Raw genomic sequence first — 24,673 nt, 5'->3', positions numbered from 1 at the left:
CTGTGGGATCTGGCTGAGCCTAGACCCCCAGCTGCCCTGATCCTTAATGCTGAGGTGGGCTCTCTTCCCTGGAGGTCACTAGAGTGTCTGTCCTTGGCTGTGAAAGCTGAGGAGCCTGGTGAGGCCTTATCAGAGCCCTGTCTCCAGCATGGAGGTAGCTTTGCCACTGACAGGCTGTGTGACCTTGGGCTTCTCTTGCCCTCTCTGGGCCTGTCTGGTTTTTCATATAGTATTTGGTTCCTGGCTTTTTGGGTTCTTTGGGTGGGTGGGGTGGAGAGTATCAGCCCCTCTACTATCAGTGCCCAACTGCAGGGGTTGATGGTGAGCAGTGGTAAAAGTGGAGGGGGCCCGGCAGAGCAGGGGACTCTGCTCTGTTGACTTGCCACTTTCCTTCTGAATGTCACTGGACCCCATTCTCCTCATCTCCAGTATCAGAAATCCCTGTGTGTGTGTGTGGGGGGGGGTGCTAACCTCATCCAAGTATACCTCCTTCTCCTGACTTCTTAACACTTTGAACCCGTTCTGCCTTTCCAGCTTCTATGGGGGAGACCCAGGAGGTCCTGCCTTACTTCCAAATGGCCTGCGGAAGAGTCACTGGAGGCTTGGGATCTACCCTGAGAGGCTTGCAGGGGGCAGGAGGAGGGTAGCCTGGGACCTTCTCCTAGCCCCAGGCAGGTGGCATGGGGCCTAAGCTGTCCCAGGGCGTGGATCCTGCACCTGTGGACAATCCCAGACTCCCCTGGTTTCTATGGCCTTGTGGGACTGAGGGGAAAGGGCCTTACTGTCACAGCACCCCAGCCTGTGAGGCTCCCCAGGCTCAGCCTGCCCTCCTCTCTTCCCCAGCAAGCCTGAGTGGGGGAGGGGAGGGGTGCAGAGCAGCTAAAAAGAGCAGCAGCAGCTCAAGTCTCCTTGAGGGGTCAGTGGAGCCCAAGATTGGGAAGGAAGAGAGTAGAACGGGCTCCGGGGAGGGGAGAGACCACCTGCTGTCCCTACACCAGGGCCACAGTCTCAGGGTATAGGGACAGAAGGGCACAGCTATGCAGGGACATATGAACACAGAAACACAGGGACAGATGAACAAGCCAGGCAGAGATGTATACAGACATGGCTACCTGCATATTATCTGGGGCTTCTTCTCCCCCAGACCCCCTGGGAACACCAGATGGACCCAGCTGTGCAGCCCCCAATTCCTCAGTCTTCTCCCTTGCCCCAACCTTGCTCTGACTTCCAAGGATCCTGCCTGGCAGGGTGTGTGTACACCTTGAGTTGAGAAGGCTAAGTCCTCCTCCCATGTCGCTGCCAGTCTCCTCTGCTTGAGGCCCAGGGCAGGGAAGGACCAGGGAGCACCAGAGGTAGCATCAGGGATACAGATGCAACAGAGACAAGGCTCAGGACACCACCTCAACCTGAGCAGCAGGCTTCTTCCTAGCCTGGACTGGCAGGCAGGGTGGGGGGATGAGAGAAAGATGGCTGGACCCAGAAGAGCAAGGCTAGGACTTTGCCAGGAGGTAGAAAGAATGGAGTGGGCGGTGAAGGAAGGTGGACGAGGGCAGGCTGGATAAGCAAGTGCACAAATGACCTCTCTCAGGCATGCCTTGTTTGGTCCCACTTTTACACCTATGCCTGAAGACACCAGGGGCTCTTCTGTCCTCAAAAGAAGGTGACTCCATCTTCCCGATTTCCTCTAACCAGCCAGAAAATAGGACCTCACAAAAGGAGGGAGCCTGCCAGCTGCCAGACCAGATGTTTCAAATTACTAGCACATCCCCTTGCTGGATATAAATGATATCTAAGAATGTCCATCAGAGCAGCAAGCCAGGGTGAAGGAACTTAGAAGCACCCTAGCCCAACCTTCATCGCTCTACACTGTGCATCTCAGCTGCCTGGTCAGACCTGGGCCCACACCTGCCTTGACAGTTCAGCCCTGGGCTCCTCCAGCTTCTGATCCAGCCCCTTCAGTGACAACTTAAAAAATCAGCTCCTTGGGTGCTGGATAGTTCTGGTTGTAGGAAGACTCTCCTTTTAAAAAAGCAGGGCTTCCAGTTTCTTCCGTCACCACCCCCTCTGATTTTCTTTGATCTGGATGCTGTTTTTTAAAAGAGGTGGGACAGGTGCCATGATTCCCAAGGAAACTGAGGCACAGGAAGGTGACATGATTTGTCCTAGATCACCCAGCCAATAAGAGCCAGTATCAGTTTTAAACTCTGGGAATACTGGCCCCCTGACCAGCATTCTTCTACTCACGTTCTTCCTTTGGGGCTGCCCCCTCCTCCCTGAGGCACAACTTGGCTCTCCACACTGCACGATATGCCCCCCCACCCTGCCACAGGCTCTGGGGCTCCCTAGGCACCTGCTGGCTGGTGGGACCCAGGCCAGACACTCAGCAGGTGGCTGCTTGGGGGACAAAGGAGCTGGTGCTCAGCTGCTGGGCTGGGAGGGAGCGAGGGAGAAGCTGTGGGGGTGGGGAGGAGGGAGGGATCAGGGCTGGGAGTGGGAGGGGTAGGGTCTGCTTCTGTGCCTTTAATAAGGAGCCAGAATGCAAAAGGGGGTAAAACAGCATGCAAATGAGCATCTGTTGGGGGCTGCTCTGTAGTTCAGGCACTTCTCACAGGGGCCCTGCAGTTCTGCCCTTGCAGCCCACGACCAGCTGGAAGGAGAGTCCTGAGGGTAGAGAGAGGAGCCCATGGGGAGGGGAGGAGTGGGGGACTAAGGGAGATGCTGAGGTTGATGCCAGGGTGCAGGATTTCGGCTGGGCCGCTGCGGATTGCACTGGGGGAGGGGAGAGACCCACAGCTTGGATTATGTAGCACATGTGGTTTGGTGGCAGCCTTCTTGGGGGGTTAGAGGGACCCTCAGACCCAGCAGAGATGGGAAGAGTTGTGATGGGTGGCACCAAGCAAGGCCTGGCCCAGAGATCCCGGAGGCTTGCCAGGTCCTCAAAGACCCAAAAGGTGAGCCCTCTTGCTACAGATGAGAAAGTGAGGCTCAGAGCAGTCCCTGGCCAGGAATCTCTTGTCCTTTTGAAGGTGAGTGGTTGAGTGATGTTTAGCAACTTGTTTGTATCACATTTAATTAAAATCAGAGGGTCAGTGGTCTAGCTGTGGAGGCAGTCATAGCTGAGCTTATTAAGAAGGCAGCTACCCCTCCAAACTGAGTTCCTTAAGGGCAGGGATTATGCTGTATTCCTGCCTATTAAATCACCTGATAGGTGCCAAAAGAGAGGGTTGTTGAATGGAGAAGGGATGGGTGGATGAAGGATGGATAGGCTAAGTTCCTGATGGGTGGTAGTGTTGAGAGAAGAGAGAGAGCCCTCTGGGCTAGAGGATCAGGAAAAGAGGTGGTGGTCGAACTGAAATAAACAGAAGGACCCAGGTATAGCATTCCAGGTATAGAAAAATGGCTGAGCAAAAATGTAGAGGTTGGACTGAACACGGCATGCACACGGTCTAGGGTTCACCCCAACCCCCTTACCCAGTCTCTCCATTGCCACCCCCTTTTCCTACCCACTTAGTTCCTTCTCATCTTCTGGCAGAGCCCCTTGTTCCTCTTGGGCCCAGCCAGTATCCCCCACCCCTGCCCCTATCCACCAGTCTGCCTGCCAGCAAGGCTGCAGACTCTGCAGCCTGAGACCCAGATTGTTGTTGGAGAAGCGGCAGGTTTGTTTACTCCAGAGCCCGCCGAGAAATCTCAACAATCAATGGCCAACAACACTGCCGGCGCTGCAGCATCGATCCTCCCCTCCCAGGGCTGGCAGCCGGGTGGCAGGTAGGCAGGTGGAGGGAAGCTGGGGCAGGCTTGGCACTCCTACCCAAGAGCTGAGCTTCAGGCAAGCTTGGGCCTTCCCCACCCCGCTCCCACTGGGGGGCTGGGCCTCAGCGGGGTGGGGGTAGGGGGTGGGTGGGGCAGCCTAGATGCAGGACAGGAGTGACTGGTATTCTCATTCACCAAGGCTCCTAAAAGATGGGAGAATAAGAGTTATCCAAGTTCACTGGCCTCTGGGCCAAGACTTCAGGGTTTACTTGACTCCCAGTCCCGTGCTCTATCCTAGCCTCCAAATGTCAGAAAGGATGTTTTATTTGTCTGCCCCTAAGGACTGAGCAGGATAAAATGTCCCTAATCTACAGCAGTAAGGACTGAGGGTAGACATCCGGAAGATAAGTCACTGTCATCACTAGAAATGTGCTAAAATAAAGTTAGGGGCCATTTATGTCTTGGGTCTGTCTGATAACATGGGCTTGAACTTGGCTTATAAAATGTAGACGATAGCTTCTATCTCATAGAAATGATGCGAGGACTAAATGAACTATTGTGTATAAATCACTTAGTACAGTGCCTGGCACATAGTTGGTATCTAATAAAGGTTTGCTATTATTGTTACTGCTATTATTATTATTATTATTATTATTATTATTATTATTATTAGGATAGTGATACCCTCCTGGGTTCCCATCTGCCTCTACTGAAGCCTTGCCTTAGGGTGGGGGAGTAGACAGTGCTGGCTGCAGCCAGGTTTTGCAAAATGGGCAGGCACTTTGGAGTAGTCATTACTTATTGGCTTTAAGCCCAGGGTAAGTGACTTAATCTCTCTAAAACTCAGTTTTCCTGTCTATAAAGTGGGGATAACTAGTCTCTTGTTGTATTAAATAGAAAAGGCTTAAAAATGAAAGACTTGGCCCCTGAGGTTTCTGGGCCAGGCCTCACACCTCAATAACATGTTTGTAAAATGAATGAATGAATGTACCCCAGGGGATGGATGTACCCTTTTAGGAGCTGTGGAAGGTTCGTGGACATGAGTTGCTGTGGTCCTAGATGACTCCTCCACCCCTATCTTTTCACTCAAGGGCATGACAGGCTCAGAGCTGCTCCCAAGGTTTCTTATTGGTCCTTCCAAGCTCTGTGAGGGTGTCTGAAGCTGAGACAGATGAGGGGGTGATAAAGACAGATGATGTGGCATTGCCCCTTCCTTATCTGAGTCCTTAAGTTCATGCAGAGCACACCCTCCCAGCTAGCAGAAGTGGTGGGTACATGCTGTGGGAAGGAGTCAAGAAGCCTAGGCTCTGGGCTTAACTCTGCCACTGCTTTACCTGCACAGCTTGTGAATTTATTCAACGTGTAGTTAGTGTCTGCCATGTGCTAGGCTCTGTGCCACTGGGGACCCAAGCAGAGGTGGCACTAGGGCGGCTGGAGAGAGGCTTTACCCCTCTCAGAATGGCCAAGAGCACCCCACCCCCAAGCCACCTCAGGCTGACAGCGTGACAGCTTAATTTGTGGAAGGAAAAAACTAAGTAAAGGCTATAATTTACAGTTGGGGTAATTGGCCAACCGTTAGGAAAAGGAAAAAAATCCTAACATACAATCTATGTAAAAATAGTGTGCTTGCTACGCAAACTCGGCTTCAAGACACAGTCCCAGCTGCCATGCACCCAACTCTCCTTTCTAAACAGGCAGCTGACCCTAAACTTCTTCCAAAGAGGAATTCTGGAACTGCCCCAAAATGGAGGGGCTGAGCAAAACGGCTTTGGTGCCCTTCTTTCTAGTTCAGTCTTGCTCCTGGAAAGGAGCATCAGACAATCAGGTGCTCACCACACAACACGATCAGGTCAGGTGAAGCCTGAGAAACCATATATAGATACCCCATAAATGTGTGCTGAAGAATTGCATGAAGGGCCAGCTAAGCTGGGACCTGAAGCATGAGGTAGGGTGAGCCAGGTTGGCCCAGGATGGGAAAAGAATTTCAGGCAGAAGGAGCAGAGAGAGCCCAGAAGCTGTTGAGAACATGGCTAGCTTGGGGAAGTTGGCTTCCTGCTGCAATTAGTCTGAAAGGGACCTTGGAGACCTCCTAGGTCTCCCAGACCTTCCTGCTCCCCACTTCCCAGCTGCTGACTAGGACTGCTAGCATTGTCTCCTCAACACCACCCCCCCAGCTTCTTACATACAGAGCCTGGCTCTTCTTCCCTGAGAGCAGGCCAGTAAGCTGGGGACCCAGAAATCTGCATGACTTGACAGCCTTTGGAGGCCCTTTTGTGCTTCCAGGCTTGGCAGCCACCAGTTTAGTGCATCCTTAAGTGGAACGTTCCAGAAGGTAGAGACCCACAAAGGACAGAGGCTTGCCTGAGGCCAGACAGATAGCCTGAGGCTCTTAACTATCTGAAGTGAGAGGTTCCTTCACTAAAATAACCGCTACCTATAGGCCCCTTTCTATACCGTTTCTTATTTGGGGGTTGGGATACCCAGGTCTGATAGCTCTGCCCAGGTGGGGGCGCAGCATCCCCTGAGCTAAGCCCAGCCTGGCAAACGGGGCCTGAAAAAGCTTGGAGGGGTGGGGACAAGGAGGGTGGGAGGCAGCTAGCAGCCTTGGGCACCTAGAGCTGGAGGGAGGGAGGGGCTAAGGAAGCAGGTTTTGGACAGGTCCCCCACCGTTCAGGCAGCCGTGGTGGGAGGGCCACAGAAGTGCTAATTAAGCCCAGTTTCTAATTAAACGCAGCCCCTGTGTCTCCTTGATCCCCATTAGTGCCCCATGGTGTCCCCAAGGCATTTTAAGCTGCCACCCTGCTGAGGAGGCTGGGACCGCCGCCAGGGCCTGCCAAACCTGATGGAGGGCAAAAAGCCAACCCAGACTTCCCCTCCAGTCCAGTCCAGTCCAGTCCAGTCTCTCGGTCCTCCAGTCTCCTCAGAAGCCCAGGGGAGCCTCTTGCCTGCCATGTCAACCTCTGGGGCTGGAAGTGCAATCTAGACTGTCTCCCACTGAGTCTGTGCCCAGCACTCCCTTCCTTACCCCCAAGGGCCAGGCTGGGCAACTGGGAGAAGGGCTTGGTGCTAGTTTTGGCTGCAGTCCGCAGACTCAAGAATGTATTGTCAGACTCCAGCACCTACCACAGAGTCTGCAGGAAACAGCAATTACCACTTTAGGTTAAGGCAGCTCTGGTTTTTTAACCCTTTTAGCACTAGGGCTTCTGGAGGCCAAGCCTTTCTCTTCTTCTTGCCTCCCAGACACCGTCCCCCAGTTCTTGGCACAGTGAGCAACCCCTACTTGCTGTCCCCTCCCTCACTCTTCCCACCACACACTCCACTGGAGTTCAGAGAGGGGGAGCATCAGGTCCAAGGTCACACAGACAGTCGAGGCAGGCTGTGCCTATGGAGACCCAAACCCCACCCCAGTTTCTGCTGCTTCCACCTTCACAATCTCCCCAGGCCACATTCACACATGCAGAGTTTAATTAACTTTATTGATATTCAGAAATTAGGAGAATGACTAAAGGTAATTGCTCATTAAAAATCATTAAACTGACACAGCAGGCTCAGGCACACGCTGCCCCTCCCAAACTGCTTTCCTCCCCCTGTGGCAGGATCGCTGGGTAGCAACTGTGGGTTGGGAGGACCACCGGTGGCTCACAGTGCCCCTCAAGCCTAAGGCCGATCACGCCTCCTCGGCTGCAGAGGGAATAGGGGACTGAGCCCACGTGGTTGAGCCTGGCCCAGCAAGATCTCATCCTGCCCCTGAGGTCTCCACCTCTCCTGCCTCCTGGCACTCTGGGCTGCTTCCGGCTGCATCCAGGCCTGTGTCTCTCTGCCTAAATGTGAGCAAAGCTCTGAGGCTCCCCTCTCTAGGCCACGAGGCTGAGGGATACACCACCCGGGGGGCCAAGGCTCACAGCCTGAGGCCTTTACTTCTGCGGGCCAGCCGTCACCCACAGGAGCCCTGAGATGGCCAAACGCATTGCCTCCCAGTGAGACCACTTAGTACCACAATGATTGGGACCTTGCAGCCCCGCTGGGAGGAAGGGGTGCCCCAGGCTTGGCCCAGGTCCAGGCTCTCCCTCCTCAGGCCTGGTATTGCCAGGCAGCTTCCTCTTCTCCTTTAAGGGGTGAAAATAAAGATCTTTCCAAGCAGGCTGACCCTTATCCCACATACCTCTTGGGGGAGAGGTCTCATGGGCATTGGAGAGGGCTGGGTGGTTAGAGAGGGACACTGGCTGGAGACACACAGACTCTCAGCTACAGAATGAACAGCTTCTTCTCAATCCTCACACCCACAACCCCAGCGAGGCTCCCCGGACTCCCGGCCACACCAGCCATCCTCCTGGAGACCCGCAGTCTCACTCCAGACCTGCGGGGAGCTCTCTGGCAGAGGCTGCACCACACACTAGCGGCCTTACACACTCCTCACACCCACTCACTGCTGAGCCCTCATGCAACATCCAGACCTTCTGAAGCGCAGAGACCCTCGGACCCACTACTCCAGACACTCTGGGCCCTGATTACATACACACACAGACCCACACACCCACACAGCAGGCTTCAGACTACAGGCCAGGAGGCACACACAGACCCTGCAACTCAAGGGAGCTGTCCAGCGCAAGGATGTGGCCCAATTGCAAGACATGTTCCGAACTCCCAGGGACATTTTCGGACAGTTGAGCCAGGATACGAGCTTCTCCTCCCCCCGCCCCCTCCCTGCCCCAGCCCAGTAGGGCATTCGGGACTCTTTCTCTCTTCCCCAGTGGGAACACATGGTACTGAGTTCCTTGAGCCACAAAAGAACCTGGCATGGGCAGCCAAGGAGAAGAGCGAGCACACCTGGCTGCGTGTGACTGGAGCCAGAGGCTCAGAGAGGGGTTTCCACATCTCTGGAGAAGCAGAGCAAAGAAAACTGCGGCCCAGGAGCCCAACCAGGCCCCGTTCCCCTTGCCCTGAGCTCCAACGAGTCCTGGAAAGATGGAGCGATGAGGTTAGAAACTCCCACCTTCTCCCCCTCCACATCTTGCCCTACCAACCATACTCCTAGGAATGGCAGGTCCTAAAGCCAAACAAGGTTTCTATGATCCCACCAGCCGGCTGGCTGCAGTCAAAGAAAGACGTGGGTATTCAGTTTTGATGAGTGTTTGTCTGAGGCAGGGCAGGTCCCATCGAGACTTGGAAACCTTCTTTCCCGGAGGTAAAGAACCCCCACCCTCTCCCTAACATGCCCTTGCTGCCTACTCCATGGCCAAGCTTCCCTCGACCCAGGAACGATGAAGTTGGAGATCAGACTGTAAGCAGAGGACCGAGGACCGCAGGGTGGGGTACCAGTCCTCCCGCGAAGAGTCGGCGGCCGTGTGGAGGGTAGGGACCAAGCAGGACGGCAGGTCGGGAGGAAGGAAGAGCTCTGGGCGTGTGCAAGTGTGGAGCGTGCAAGGAAAGGACTCCGGGGAGGACAGAGTTTCTATCCCAGGACCTTAGCTGTTGCAGCCCAGGGCAGAGCGAGGAGCCTGATAGGGGTCCCCGCCCCCCCCCCCCCGAGTTTCTCCCTGGAATCGTACTCTGAATCCCGGCTCCCGCGTGGCAGCGCCAAGAGGGAGAGAGGTGAGCGAAGTCCCAACTGCGGGTCCGGCCACCATCCGGCCCCATCCCTCCGCAGTGCGAGGCGCAGGAACGGGCGGCAAAGTCGAACGAAGTTTGGCGGGCGACACGGGAGGCGGGACCGTGGGCCGCCAGCGGGACGGTCCCGACTCACCGCCCCGTGCCCTCCTCCACCCCCGCACCCCCACCTCCGCACGCGCCCCAGCGCTTCTAGACGCCTGAAGTGTGGAGAGGCAGCGCGCGGGTGAACGCGCGAGTGTGTGCGGGGAGGGGGTGGTGTGATGAATAGCAGCTGAGAAATCCCATTAGATCCGGAGAGATGATTAAAGGCGAGGTCTCGGCCGGGTGCGAACGGCGGGAGCAGCGGCAGCTTCCCGCCGGCGGAGCCCGCGCCCCGCCCGGCTCGGCCGGCGCGGGGGGCAGCGCAGCCGGCGGAGCGCGGTGCCTGGGCTGGGCAGCCGGATGCGCCGAGCTGGGGTGGGGGCGACGGTCCTCTCTCCCCCACCCCATCCCCCCCGGACTCTGCCCCTGCCCCAGTCCTGCCGCCGGACGCCGGGGTCCCTTACCGTGAGCCAGGAGCGCAAGCAGCGAGGGCAGGAGCAGCAGGGCTACCGGGCGCATGGTGCCGGTTGCGGCCGCGCCCCAGGTCGGGGCGCGACGGGAGGGCTGGGAGCTCGGCGGGGCTTGGGCGCGAGGGAGAGAGCCGGGTTCTGCCGGGGAGAGGGAGCGTGGCCGCCGCCGCCGCCGCCGTCTCCAGCGCCTGACAGAATCAGCACCACGGCCAGCGCCTGGCGTCGGCGCCCGGGATCGCCGCGCGGGGCTGGGGGCGGGGGCGCGGGAGGAGCGGCTTACCGTAAAGTCTCAAGCAAAGGCGCAGAAGGCCCAGCCACAGGAGCATAGGCTCCCGCGCTGCCGCCAGCTCAGGGGAAGGACTTCCCTGCTCGTGTGGGCACACGGCCCCCGCCCTTCCTCGCAGCCCACGACCAGCCAAGCCTGCCGCCCTCTCCCACATTAGCAGCCTGCCAAGGCGGTGGGGTTCTAAGCTGATTCTCCGTGAGAGAGCAACCCTCTCACCGTCTCTCCCCACCCCCATCCTGGTACCTGAGGGCGCCAAGGGTGACCTGGGAAGACGTCCGCGAGTGAGGCAGCTGGCGAGGCCCGCGTGCCCTTGTGGCAGCTCCGTCCTGGGCCTATAATGAAGATGGCTTTTGAGCGTACAAAGGACAATAAATTATTACTTTGCGCTCAATAAATGCCAGGGCTCCAGGCAGCTGCATCAGCAGCAAACTGTGCTCACAGAAAAGCTTAATTATCCTGATATTATAGTTAAAAGCCAGTGGTACTCGTGTCCTGGGAAGACAATTCTACACTTGGCAGGAGCCAACCTGGCCAAACTGTGGGCAGCTGAAAGTAGTATCCTGGGTCCCCACACAGCCCTGGATCTCCAGCACTCTGCCTAGGCCCCCCTTCAGGACCAGAGAAGCCACAACACTAGCCAGTGAGAGCAGACCCTTCACACCTATCCCTGCCCAGGTTCCTGGAACTGGTGGAGATAATGGGACAGACAGGGCAGTGGGGTGGGATGAGGGCATTTCCCTAGGGCTATTTTAGATAGAGACTTGAAGGAGGCCCAGGGGAGTAGCCAGGGAGGTTGTACCATTCAAGAGGATAGAAAAACAATCTTCTAGGACTCTGCTTGGACTGAGGAGCCTCAGTGAGTTATGGGGCAGCAGAGAGGGCAGTCACATCTCTGAGGCAGGTATTTAGATTCAGAGGTTCTTCTGGCTCCAAGGATGAGCTCACTTGAAGAGCCTCTATGGACAAATGGAACATGACTCTATGACTGATGTTATTGCTGCTTGTAGAGGAAGAGGAGGGCTGAACTTCCTGCTTTCTGTTTAGTTCTTTTTATGTGAACTTGGCTCCTCTCCAAAGCTTCCAGACCCCAGTCATTGTCCAATGCCCTTCCTGATCCCATTCTAAAGCAAGTGGCAAGACTTCTGCTCTTAAGTCTCATTCCTCAGAGTATTTTGGTCCTTACACCTCTGCAATCTTCCGGCTATGCTTATCAGCTTCTCTCTAGATACTCTTACTGTGGGCTCTGGGGAGCTACCTTGATAGCTGTAAAGAATCCCAGGCAGCAGGCAGGTGGCATGTAGAATTATCTGAGGGAGTCACTGGGAGAGGATTTCCGGACAGTTGTTTCAAGAAGCTGAGAAAAAAGAGGGCAGTAGCAGAAGGATGGCAGAAGGGAGGGGACTTGACAAAAGAATCAGAGGTAGGGAGAGGAAGCCACAAAAGTAGATGCAGAAGGGAGGGAGGAAGAGAGTTGCCAACAGAGGAGGGAGGTAGAAGGTTTTGTGGCTCAGGGGAGTTTGAGGAAATACTGGCAAATAGCATGAGATTCTCCTTTCCTCCTTGAAGGTGTTCCTGTGCTCCTCCTTAATTCCTGGGCTCCTTTGAACTAAGCAGCTTGAGCAGAGAAAGGTGAATCATGACCCAGGGATGAACCTTGTGTGCCAGGGCGATTTCTGGGGATTTGGAGGCTGGTGGCAGCTGGGATCCCTGATAAGCTGGGCATTACTCACAAGGAGGAGGAGTTCAGGGACTTGTCATGTCATGGTTTCTACTGCCTGGACTAACCTAGGCATTTGGGGAGTGGGGGGGGGGGGTGTCCAATAAAGACTACAAGTCCCAGAATGCATCATTCTGCCCTGAGCTCTGAGGATGGGTTTGTACTGCATCATGGGAAGAATATGCACCTGGGCTGTCCCTCTCTCCTAAAGAGGGTCAAAGTGGCCTCTGTGCTATGGGTTTCCAGTTAGGTTGAGGCAGAGCCTGGGCCAAATTGGGAAGTAGTAGAGTTTCTGTCAACACCTTGTCTCATGCCCTTCAAGGGGCCCATTCTGCCCAGATCTCAGCATCACCCACAAATTGAGGACAATAAGATACTTTAGGGAATATTCAGCTCTATGCTACAGGTTTATAGTGCACTCAAGTCATGTACACATTTGAAAGTGGCAGCCTGGGGAGACTTGCAAGTCTCCCTTTGCTAGTCTCATATCTCCTCTTTGCTCTGTGTCCCCCACCTGGCTCTTTACCCCAGAGGACCTTGGGCTTCCTTGTCTATGTAATTGCTTGCTTAATTGTCTCCTCTACTAGTAGTCAACTCTGTGAAGACACAGAAAGTGTCTCTTTAAAGCCCAGCCTAGCCCAGTGCCCCACACATAGTAGGTGCTTAATAAATATTTGTGAATAAAGGCAGGTCATTGTGCCAAATTAGTGCTGTGAGATAATAGGGAAGGGGACAATTGTTTTTGTGGGGGAGAGGAGGTCATTGAAAGCTTCACACAGCAGATGCATTAACTAAAATCAGTCTTATTTTTTCTTTCTTTCTTTTTTTCAGCCACACCATGAGGCTTGTGGGACCTTAGTTCTCTCTACCAGGGATTGAACCCATGCCCCCTGCAGTGTAAGCCCTGAGTCCTAACCACTGGACCACCAGGGAATTCCCTGAAATCAGTCTTAATTATGCTTTAGGTTTCAGTGAGGGGAGAGGAAGAAGGAGGGCATCCAAAGTGGAGGGAGTGACTTACAGAAATACAAAGTGGTGGAAAATGCAAGATGGTCTGGGGTCACGGAGAAGACTGGTTCTGGTGGAGCAGGGAGTCTCTGCAGGGATAAAGGAAGAAGAGTTGGAGCAGGCTGGGGCCAGGCTTTGTGGTCGTCTGAGCCATAGGACATCCTTAGTGACTACAGTGAAGAGGTTACCCCATCACAAAGATATTTGCACCAAAACAAGGGAGTCTGGAATTATTAAGATGGGTTTTCAAGCACTATGGCCAGTGATAGGAATGAAGGGTTCACTGCTGACTCAGAAGGTAGGGGAAGGGATCTGAGTTACAAAGGCTGCATTTGGATTGAGAGCCAGAGAGAGGGAGGAAGGGGCTTTCCAATCTCAGGGACCCTCATAGCCTCTGCCCAGAGGGTGCCAGACATCCAGCACACACCACTGGAGAAGCCAGCTTCACTTCCCCACTTCCAAACAGCCCATCAATTTGCAGGATCACAGGCACGTTGGTGACTTATTTTGAAATCTCTGCCTGGATGGCACTTGCTTTCTGAGTGAAAGGAAAAGAAAATTAGTCTCCTTCAAGACAGCTTTCAAACCAGAGCTACATCTTCTGTGGAACCAAGGGGTTTTTTGGATTTCAGGGAAGCAGAGGCAGGGGCTACCACCTCACTCCAGAGACTCCCAGGGGCACAAAGCTGCCTGCTCACCTCAACCCACTCCTCAGAGGGGGCTCCGAGACCTTGCAGCATCTGGTACAGTCTGGGATGCCACGGCTCCAGCCAGGCTTCCTGGAGTACCCAAAGTCAACCTTTTGAATTTAGGGGCAGAAGGAGGGCCCTGCTCTCATAGATGCGAGTCCTGACTCCTGAGCATTTGCTCCCACACCAGGAGCAGGACCAGATCAGCTCTCGCAAGAACCTAGGGTGGGTGGAGACGGCAGCAGAAAGGGGTTTGATGTGAGCTGCTTTCCGTCTCCAGACGGAGGCCTCCAGCCTGCCCACCACCCCCAGCCAAGGCCTTTGATCCTCCACAGCTCCATAAATGTTTAATGCCACTGGCTGGGCAGAAATGAGGCAGGTGCTGAAACAGAGAGACTGGGGATAGGGCTTAAGATCCATGATGTGGGCTAGGTTATTTTCACATAGCAGCCCTGGGATGGGTGGGAGGAGGCCTTCCCCCTCCGTGTGATGAAGTCCCAGGATTCAAGTTTGTGGCACTAATAAAGGAAACTCTAAAAACCCACCAAGGGGTTGAAAATAAAATGAATAATCAATTGCAGAAGCCCAATCCCTGGTTTGATTGAAGGAGAAAGATGGAAAGTTAAATGACAATCAAATGCAAATACAGCTCAACAAACACCACAGCAATTACCAGGCGCAGGAACCACATGGTGCTTGCAGGCAGCAGGGGTTGGCAATTTGGAAGCCTGGGTCTTCGCAGAGGTGATGGTCGTGAGGCTATTTTAATGGACAGTTAAATATATGCAAACCCCCCTCCATGCATCTACTTTGCATACACTGCTAATGAGTGGGGAACCGGAATTCTGGCATTCAGAGAGAGGTTATACCACCTTCTGTGGCTGCCTCTGCGTCATTTCAGAGTGGTAGAGGACCCGAGTGCCTGGGAGGTGAGACCAGAGTGGGCCTTTGGATCAGAGGACCTTGACACGGTCAGGCCAATCTCATCGGATTCTTCACACCAGCTGGTGCTGAAGGGGTGAGGGTTGAAATTGATGGAAGCCTGTGGGGTCCTCTGGGAAAGAGTTCAAGGTGCTGGCCTTCCAACTGCTGAAAGGCCCTGGGTGAGAGTGGCCTTCTCTTCTAGATTTGCATAATGCTTTGCATCTCATTTGAATGCTATTAATTTGGTGTCAGACTAGGTGGGCACCATGTAGAAAAGAGAACAGCTGGCCTTTTCCTTCCCCTCTGTACCCTGAGGCTCACCCTGAGCATAGCTCTCCCTAACTTGGGGGATGAGGCCTTCACTTCCACCACCCCCTCAATGTTCCCTGGCACTTGGAGAGTCTCTTGGTGAAGCCCACTCTTAAAAGCCAAGGCTGCCTGGGCAGTGCGGCCACCTGCAGAGTTGTCCAGAAGGAAGAAGAAAGGGTCCCCCAAGATTGCCCTCACCAGACCCAGAGAAACCGTGGGAGGATGCTGGCAGCCTTCTTCTCCCCAAGCAATCAAGGCGGCTTGGTTTGGAAAGGGTCCAAAGATAATAACCCAGAAAGGGAGGGAGCAAAGACAGGTGATAATCCCAGAGAAATGTAGAGGGCTCTAGAAATAAAATGCTCTGAACTCAATATTTCTAGTGCTTGAACTTACATAAAATACATCTGTCCAGAGGCATTGCGTTTACGGTGATGTGGCTCAGGCAGGACACCTGGTACCAGGATGATGACCATGTGGTGAGGGAGTGGGTCACGGGGTGGGGGGGCGCGTTGAGCTCCTGTAAAAGGGGGAGGAGGCCCCAGATGCACGGTGTGGGCTGCTCCTGTCAGGTGGGTCTCAGGGGGCTACTGTGAACTGGGGGTGGGAGCAGAAGGAACAAAGTTCCCAGGCTGCCTGGGATGCCCCTCAAAGGGGTTCTTTCCTATGTGGAGCCAGCTAGAGTGCCCCACTTGCTTCTTACCTGGGTTGGCCTGACCTGGGATCTTGGTCAGTAGTAGATAGAGAGTATGTATGCATAGGACAAGAAAGGAGGAGGTGCCAATGACCAAAAGCTGGTCTCCTTTTGTCAGGGAGAGAGTCCCTCTACCCTATAGGATCCCAAGGCCAGCTCTACCCACCTCCGGGGACTAGGGCAGGATGGGGGAGGCATGAACCACTATCCCAGCCAGACTGGCCTCATGCCCTTTGCCCCTGACAGTACTCACCCTGGGTCACGCCATGGCTGGGGGCAGAAGAATGCCCCCCCCTTTTCCTAATGCCTGAGATAAGAGTAGGGGGTTGCTCTCAATAATGTGAGGGGATAATTGAGTTTTCCCTTTTGAGCAAACCCAGGCATGAAGCTTTGGAAATACATAAAGGACGGACTCATAGCTGCTTCATATTTTCCAGAAGGGCTTTAAGTATTTCCTCTTCAAAAAGATTGCCACGTGCATTTAAAGCAGATTTATGAAAATTTGTATATTCTCCACTTTTTTAGAAGTTTGCCCTGAATCCAGTGGGCTGTTCCTCACCTCTGAAAATAAGAATAACAGCACTATTTATTATTTACTATTCCTGGGCACTGAGCTGGGGGATTTAACTATATCCTCACAGAAATTCTATGAAGTAGGTACTGTTATTGTCCCCACTATACAGATGAGGAAACTGAGGTGCTGGGAGGCTGATTTGTAGCTAGTTGGTAAGTCAAACCAAGATATACAGAGTACCAAGGCAGAGCAGAAAGCTTTAGATGCCAGTGGGCCTTTGCAGGAGCAGGTGTGGAAGGGATCTTAGGTTCCTTGGACCTCTGGTCTCTGCTCTGGGATCACTTCCAGGAGGCCTATGCCTAGATGTTCTCCTCTGGTGCAGTCTGTGGAGGGTGGGCTGCTTGGAACAGGCAGGGCAGGGCTGGTTACTCATCAACTTATTCTCTAGAAAAATATTAAGTATCCACTGTGCTAAGTGCTGGGGATACAAAGGTGAGTGAAAACAGACACTGCCCCAGCCTGCTCAGAGCCTACTGTCTAGAATGGGAGACCTTACACAGAACCACCTGATTAAATGCAAAGCTGCAATGTAGCAGGTGCTCAGGAGAGGTTCACAGGGCTGTGGAGGTCCATACTGGAGACTTGACCTAGTCCGGGAAGGCTGACTGAATAGAAAGGAGGCAGCGATTGAATAGAAAGCCAAAGGACGAGTATGAATTATCTGATTGAATAGGGATGGCAAGTACATTCCACACAGAGGGAACAAAGTCCTGTGGTAGGCAGGACTAAGAGATGGTTAATGTGGCTGGATCATAGAGAACAAGAAGTGTGGGGTGGGATGCAGCTAGAGAGGCAGGCAGGTGTAGAGCTCTAAAGCTCAGGGGGCTACACATGACCTCTAGGCTCCCCATCTGTCCATCTGTCCATGCATTCATCTGTCCATGCATTCACTCTGCCTTCCTCCAACCTCCTACCCAGTTCATTCATCACCCTCTCGCTCACTGTTTACTGAATGAGCGAGCATTTATTGTGGCAGGACCTCAGTGGCCTGTTGGAGAGGTAGAGCTCAAGGAGCTCCCAGTCCAGGGAGAGGAGACAGAGTCTCAACACACTGTGACACAGCATGTCCATTTGTACAAGGTGCTTCAACAGGACAATGAAAACCCTGGAGGCTAAGTGTCTCCCATGGTTCAAGCTTCCTAAAGCAAGGCAACATCATCCCCTCCAGGGAGGTCTTCCAGCCACACAGTTCCTCCAGGCATCTAATCTCATTCCTTTCAGCTGCAAAAGTAGCCCACTTCTCACAGCCTCTAGGTGGGGAGGGTTTCTGATGTCCCTTTTCATTGCCCTTCTTTTGGGTTCAGAGGCATCTCAGTCCCAGGAGAACACAGGAAAAATTGGTCGGGTCTCCGTTAGATATCAGAATCCAGTTCCAGACTCTACCTTTTCTTGGCATGAAAATAGGACAGAAATCCGGAATGTCCCTCAGTTCCAGCCATGAACTCCCACCCTTCACTCCTCCTTGAACTACTTGTCCTCTGCTTGTGACATCACAATGGTCCCTATGGCAACCAATTGTGAGGTCACCAATCCTTAAAGCAACAGAATCTGCAGGGCCAGATAAATGGTCTGGAAGAGAGAGGAAGAGGGCAAAATGAGGGCCCGAGAGGGAAACCAGCTCCTACAGGGAAAGCACAAGACCACCCAAGACCTATGGGAGGAAGGAAGACTCCACTTCTAGCCCATCTGCTGGGGAGTAAAAACAGCTTCTTGACTTTGTCCCTCACTGAAAAGCTTCTATACTGACAATCAGCCCCTCTGAGATTGCCTGTGAAGGAAAAACTTCATCTAATCCCACTCAGATGGGCTGTAGAGGTTGATAGGACATGGCGAGCAGCAACCTGGGATCACTGAGGTGGCTGCATGTACCACTGGAAAGCGGAGGTAGGAGCGTGGTTCTGGTCTCAGCCCCACTGGCCCAGAGGGGCTGGCTGAGACCTGACCTGTGTTTGAGCTTGATTCCCTTGATTTCCTTATCAGGAAAGGAGTGAGGATGTGAAGGTGCTAGGGAGCTCTGTTTCCTCACTTATAGGATAAGCGACTGATTTGCTTAACACTGTTGGGCCTGCCCTCCATCTTTGGAGTGAGTAGGGGGAAGTTGCTGGCACTTCTCCGGTAGGGCTGGGCAGGCCTGCTGGCTCCTCTGAGATCATGTTATTTGCAAGAGCAAGGCTTCTGGAAAGGAAGACTGTTCATCAAGAGGCTGGGAGGCATTCTGAATGGTGCCCAGGCCTCACATTCAGGTCTGGACTCAAATCATCCCAGCCTTTTGCCTGCCTTGGGCAAGTTTCTGTGTCTTTTTGGGCTTCCACTTCTTTACATATAAAAGAAAGATGAGAGACTTCCCTGGTGGTTCAGTGGCTAAGACTCTGCCTTCCCAATGCAGGGGGCCTGGGTTTGATCCCTGGTCAGGGAACTAGATCTCATATGCCACAACTAAGAGTTCACATGCTGCGACTAAAGACCCTGCATGCCACAGCGAAGATCCCACATGCTGCAACAAAGACCCAGTGCAGCCAAATAAGTAAATAAATAAATAAATATAAAAAGAAAAATGAAGGAAGATGATGCCACGTGCCTTTCAGAGAAATATTCAGTGAGATAAACTGTAGGAGAACTTGGCACATAGTAGGTGCTCAATAAATGTTCAAATTTGCATATTATATGTGCTTCATTAATGCTTGTGACTATAAGTGCAGCATGAGGAACAGAGGGCAGTGTTTAGAGAAAGGGAAATCAGTGGATCTGGGTTAAAAACCTGGTCCTTACCAGCTGTAAGCTTTCAAGCAAATCACCTTACCTTTCTGGGCCTCAGTTTCCTTAACTATAAAATGGGAACGGGTGATAGTATTGTCCTCCTAGGGTTGCTTAAGACTAAACGAGACAGGGACTTCCCTGGTGGTGCAGTGGTTAAGAATCGCCTGCCAATGCAGGGGACAAGGGTTCGATCCCTGGGTAGGGAAGATCCCACATGCCGAGGAGCAACTAAGCCCCTGCACCACACCTACTGAGCCTGCACGCCTAGAGCCTGTGCTCTGCAACAAGAGAAGCCACCGCAATGAGAAGCCTGCGCACCACAATGAAGAGTAGCCCCTGCTCCCTGCAACAAAAGAAAGCCTACAGGTAGCAATGAAGACCCCGAAAGCAGCCAAAAATAAATAAATAAATAAATAAATAAATAAATTTAAAAAAAAGACTAAATGAGACAAGGAGAGAGCAAGCCTGGCGTATGTCAAGTACACAGTGGATGGTGGTCACTGTGCTGTCTTGAGAGAGCTGTTTCTGCACGTGTGCCACAGTTTCTATTCACTGTCAGCTTGAAGGGAATGCTAGTAAATTTGTGGGATGTCCGGAACGAGAGAGTAAGTGAGCCTCAAGACAGGGACATAGGATGGCACCCTCCCCAGGAAGGGGTCACCACTCCCCGTTTGGATTCCCTCAGTGTGGACGCTCAGGACTGCTGCCCAGTTCATGCCAGTTATAGGGGCTGGATCCCCAGCTGGCCTAGTGCTTCATGAAATGAGGGCTGTGTCTCACTCATCTGTGCAGCCCACACCAAGGCCTGGCACATGGCAGAGGCTCAGCAGCAGTTCAGGTGAACCGAGTTAGATGATGTCTTGATAATCACGTACCAGCTAACACACAGTCTGCGCATATCCCTTGCCAGGCTCTGTTCTAAACGTTTTGCATGTCGTTGACCCTCACAGCAACTTTTATGGTAGATGTTATTATCCATTTTAAAAATGAGGAAACAGAGAGGCTAAGTAACCTGCTTAAGGTCACACAGCTAATAAGTAACAATGGGGCTGGGATTTAAACCTAGGCTACCTGGCTCTAGAAACTGCACTCTTAACTCCCATGTTACTCTCAGCCTCATGGGCCCTGTCCAGCCATTTTACCACATCTGCCTCCATGAATTTCCTCCTCCAGTCTCCCTCCCATCCCCCTCTTCTTCTGGCTGAGCCTGGGCCCAGTGCAGCCCAAAGAATGCAAATTCTCCCCCCACCCACCTCAGCCATCTCTCTCCCCCTATGCTGAAATAAAGCTGCGGCTGCCACTGCCACAGCTGAAGCCACCACCGGATCCTTTGCTTATTTCAAGTCCTCCTAAAGCTTGTTGAGTTCTTAACTTATTAAAGATAAGCACATGGAAATAGGGAGCAAATCTCTTTATTTATGACATAATCTCCAGCCCAGAAAAGCTGCAGGAACAGTGTTGCCTATATTAGGGAGCCAATAGGAAAAAAATCAATTAGATCCGCTAGAATGTTTCACTATTAACTTTCCTCTGATGTTTCTCTTAAGGCTGGCCATGGGGGTCTCCACCAGCCGCCAAGCTGGAGGAGAGAGGAGAGCTTTGTAGGAACAGAGTCAGGAATGTCGCAAGGAAGGCAGCAGACCAGGCTCCCAGACAGACACAGGAGTCTCTCCATCCAGGGTCTCCTTCACGGCTTTCCAAACCTCAGCCAGGAAGTCCTTATGTTGTTTTGACCTCTATGTTTCTTGCTGCAATTTCAGCTGGTGTCTTCAGGGGCAATGCGAGTCAGCTGGTTATCCTTTGCTTCTTGCAGGCCAGAACCACAAACTCTAATCACATTTCTGTTAGATCCTTTGAGGTCAAGATCCTCTTCTTCCTGGAAGAATGTTATTTTGGAGGGGCTCTTGTGGACTGATTTTTAGCAGAGTTGTCTTCTGCTGTGTAACTCTGCTTGGAAACTGCACTCATCCCATGAGGTCCTTACGTCCATCTGCCCACCTTCCAAGCTGTCTCCCAGAGATCAGGCTCTAGCTTATTCCTGAGAGCCTTCAGCAAGTGGGATGTCCTGCCTCCCATGGTAACCTAGATGTCATCTTCTCAAAGGGATCATGGCTTGTTTACTAGTTGTTCCTCAGGGCCAGACATGTCGCAGGTGCTCAATAAATATCACAGAATCAATAATTATTATAATAATAGCTCTATTGATTGAATGTTCACTCTGTGTCGAGGCTGAGAAGGGGAGGTGCTTTGTTACCCAAAGTAGGACCCTCTGCTTGTCCCTGAACCAGAAGATAGCCCAGAAGAGACCTTTGAGCTTTGTTTTATCTTGTCTTATTTTTTTTGGTCAAGAATAGCAGTAGCAGCAGCTTTGAGAAGTTAAGTATTATAATTCCCTATTTACAGAGGAGGAAAGAGACTCAGAAATGACTTGTCCAGGCTAATAAGTGAATGAGATGCTCTATCCATCCACTTTCAGTCATTAGTAAGTCCTTCTTGAGGTCCAACCTAAATCTTGCCTGTTTTAGCAGCACTAGTTCCTTCTCTGTCCCCTGGAAGCACAGAACAGCATCACCACCCATGCAAACTTCCCTCAGTTTAGGAGTGTCCACCAGTTCTTTGCACAGGTTGACCCACAATGAATATTAAACACCAAACCTCACAGAGGCCAGCCCTGCAGGGCAAGCAGTGAACCAGCCCTCCTCACGCCTGTTCATTATTATAATTAATATTGAGCCAGAGTTGGTGGCGGCCTCACCCTCACCAGGTATTTGGGCTATTTTAGAAGCTTATTCAGATCAATGACAGACAGCTCCAAATAGATAAACTCCCCGCCATCTAGACGAATCAATTGCAACACTGCCGTCACAACAAGCCCAAGAAATCAATCTGATTTCAGGCGACATGGTAACTCAGCGCTGGGAAAGCTGGTTTTAATTTCCCCGTGGCTGAGACCAGCTTCCTCTGCTCACTGAAGCACCTCCTAGCTGGTGTTTCATGCACACAGGTGCCTAGGGTCCTTGGAGAGCTCAGGCCAAGGAGTCAGTCGTATGGAGGACAGGGTGACTGGGAGACCGTATAACCCTGAGGAAGACTCTTGAATCCCCAGACCCAGGAGGAGCTAACTCAGACCCACTGCTGGGAACCTCCTTTTGCTGGCTTCAGCTCCGATTTTCCGCTGTCCTTTGCAAAAACCAAGCCCGGAGGCCTTTCTGAGCTGCCTCCCAAATTGAGAATCACAGAGGTAGTCTGCCTACCTCAGGCACTAGGACAACTGCCCTCCTTGGTCTTGGAGATGGAGTTTGTCTAGCAGGGCAGCAAAAAAGCTCACCAGGACAGACATAGCCATTTATTGGGTGCTTGCTTTATGTCCAGGGAGTAAGCTTAGAACTTTACATACCTCATCTTCTTAACCCCCACAGCAGCCCAAAGAAAGGAAGCAACTTCCACATTTTGTAGAAGAAGAAGCCACAACTCGAAGAGGTTAAGTAGCTTGTTCTGGGTCAGACAGCAAGTAAGTGATGGAGCCTGGATTTGAAGCCAAGTCTATGAGACTCCCCTCCCTAAGCCTTAGCCACCAGAAATAACTTAGCCACCACTCTGTCCTAAAGATACCATCAGAGATCCCCTCATTCTCCCCCTGCCTGGATCCTGTCTGTTTAAATGAAGCCTTTCCTTTCCCTCCAGCCTGCCAGGGAAGGGAGACTTTCAGGAATTCTCACAATCAGTAATTATTCCCTGAACTTTCACCTGATGCTCCAGATACTGAGCTGAGGGTGTCGAGGGGATGAGAGAGTCAGGAGGCCAGCTAGCCACCTTCCCGCCAGCTTTTACTCCCCTCCCCTCCCTCACCCTATTACTCTATCTAGGTGGTGAGGCGTGGGGCTGGGACAGGCAGCAGGGTGTTGGGAGATGTGACTTTGGAGTCAGCTGATCTGGGTTCAAATTCTAGCCCAGTCACTTATTAGTCGAATACCCTGGGCAAGTCTCTTAACCTCTTGGAACTTCTCTTATCCGGTCTCTACAGTGGAGATGCTACTACCCAAATCACAGGTTGTGAGGACTAACATGAAGTCCTGCATGTGGAACACCTAGGAGTGCCTGGCATGCAGCAGGTGCCCAACTCGTATTGGGTTCCTTTCCCTTTCTCTTGCCTCTCCTCTTTCTGGAACCCCATGCCTTGGGTGCCCGGTTCTGAATGGCCAAGGTCAGGGCTTTTCAAATATATTTTAGCTAAGAAACTCTTTAAAATCAGGAGACAGCTAATGAGGAGGGCAAGGATACAAACAGATAAAAGGGAGTTGAGTTGGTCAGATAGCGATGGGGGCTGGGAGCTCTCCTGCTTCACCCCTTCCCTCACCCCTAGCCCCATGACAGCCCCCCAGCTGCTGTGACCGAGCCCTGAGCCTGGCTGATTTTCTGGCTCCAACACTATCTATCAGCCACCAGCTACCCTGAGCCTGTTTGGATTTAGAGCATGACAATTTAGGTGCTAAGTGGGCAAAGCTGCCCTGACCATAGGGAGGCCGCACATCTATCTCCTTTGGGGGTTGGGATTGGGCATTGAAGCTGGGGAGGCTTGGGTCTGGGGGACAGATGGCCCTGGATTGGAAAGGGGGTCTTCTGTCTGTCCTTGGGACTAAGGGGCCTGAACTGGCTCTTGTGAGGGTAGACGCCTGTTCATCCAGCTCAGCATCTTATGTCCTCCCCGAGGGAGGCAGGGACGTCTGGACTCTGAGGCCTGGCATTGGAGAGTGACATACAATACACACAGCTAGGGAACGACAGACGTGGATTCAAACCCTGGCATATATGGCTCCAGAGGGCTGGGATTGCCTGCACTCCCTCTTCTCTATACTGTGACCGCTCCTCACCCCCCATTTCGTATCAGCCCTTTCACCCACCAAGTACAGCTCATGAAGAGAGAAACTCCGAAGAAAGCAGGAGGGAATGGGAGTAGATCCTGGAAGGACTTCCGGACTCGGGAGCTTGTCTCCAGGAGAGGTTATCAGAGAGGCAGCACTGTCTCTGGAGGGGTTTCAGCTGGGGTCTCAATTCAGCTGCCCCCTGTGGATCCCACCTCCTGAAAGCTACTAAGAGACAAGATGACCTCTGATGTGTGTGACTATTTTTTGAATAGGCAATAACTGTACATGGTTCAAAAAATAAAGGTACAAAAAATAAGCTGGTTCAGTGAAAATCCTCCCTCCCACCCCAGTCTCCCAGTTCCCCTCTCCAGGGGCAAGCAATGTTCTGCATTTCCTATCTACACATATACAAGCAAATAGGGACACATATTCTCTTTCTTTGGTCCCATTTTTAATACACAGGATGTAGCATAGCCCCGCACACTGTTCTGTGCCTTGCTTTTGTCACCTGACAATATATCTTGGAGATTACTCCGAATCAGTACATAAAGAGCTGCCTTACTCTTAGGTGTCTTTTTATGGTCACAGGCTTCTCGGGAGCTCAGAAGTAATCACATCTGGTTTGATTAGCTTCATATTTCCATTTATGACTTCCCCGCCCAGAGAGGGCAGGAAAGCTCTCCAAGGTCACGAAGCAAGGACTAAGGATGCGTGCCGGCTTCTCTCCCCAGCTCGGTCCTTGGCCTCTGCCCCGGGGCCACCTCGAGGCTGAGGCTGCCCGAGCAGGGGACGGGGCGGGGGGCTGGGGGGTGGGGGGGCGGTTGTCTAATTGAAATGCTCTGCGCTCTGCTCGTTTGCAGCCGGCACCTGGTGGTGTGCGGTGCGGGTGCGGCCTGCCTGGGGTGCCGAGTGCGCAGCGGGCGGGCGGGCGGCGGCCGAGCG

General features: G+C 52.8%; 1 protein-coding gene across 1 annotated transcript in view; it reads right to left on the bottom strand.

Annotated features, from left to right (window-relative positions):
• Positions 1-10,098, bottom strand: part of SEZ6 (seizure related 6 homolog) — a 43,109-nt gene extending 33,011 nt beyond the window's left edge. Inside the window, exon 1 of the mRNA XM_057715666.1 lies at positions 9,906-10,098. Coding sequence (XP_057571649.1) covers positions 9,906-9,960 — 55 coding nt within the window. The 5' untranslated portion in view covers positions 9,961-10,098. The remainder of the gene's footprint in view (positions 1-9,905) is intronic.
• Between the last annotated feature and the right edge of the window lie 14,575 nt (positions 10,099-24,673).

The sequence above is a fragment of the Hippopotamus amphibius genome, chromosome 17, assembly GCF_030028045.1.
Source record: "Hippopotamus amphibius kiboko isolate mHipAmp2 chromosome 17, mHipAmp2.hap2, whole genome shotgun sequence".
Lineage (NCBI taxonomy): Eukaryota > Metazoa > Chordata > Mammalia > Artiodactyla > Hippopotamidae > Hippopotamus > Hippopotamus amphibius.
Note: the sequence above shows the minus strand (reverse complement) of the source record. Positions and strands in the feature narration are given on the sequence as shown.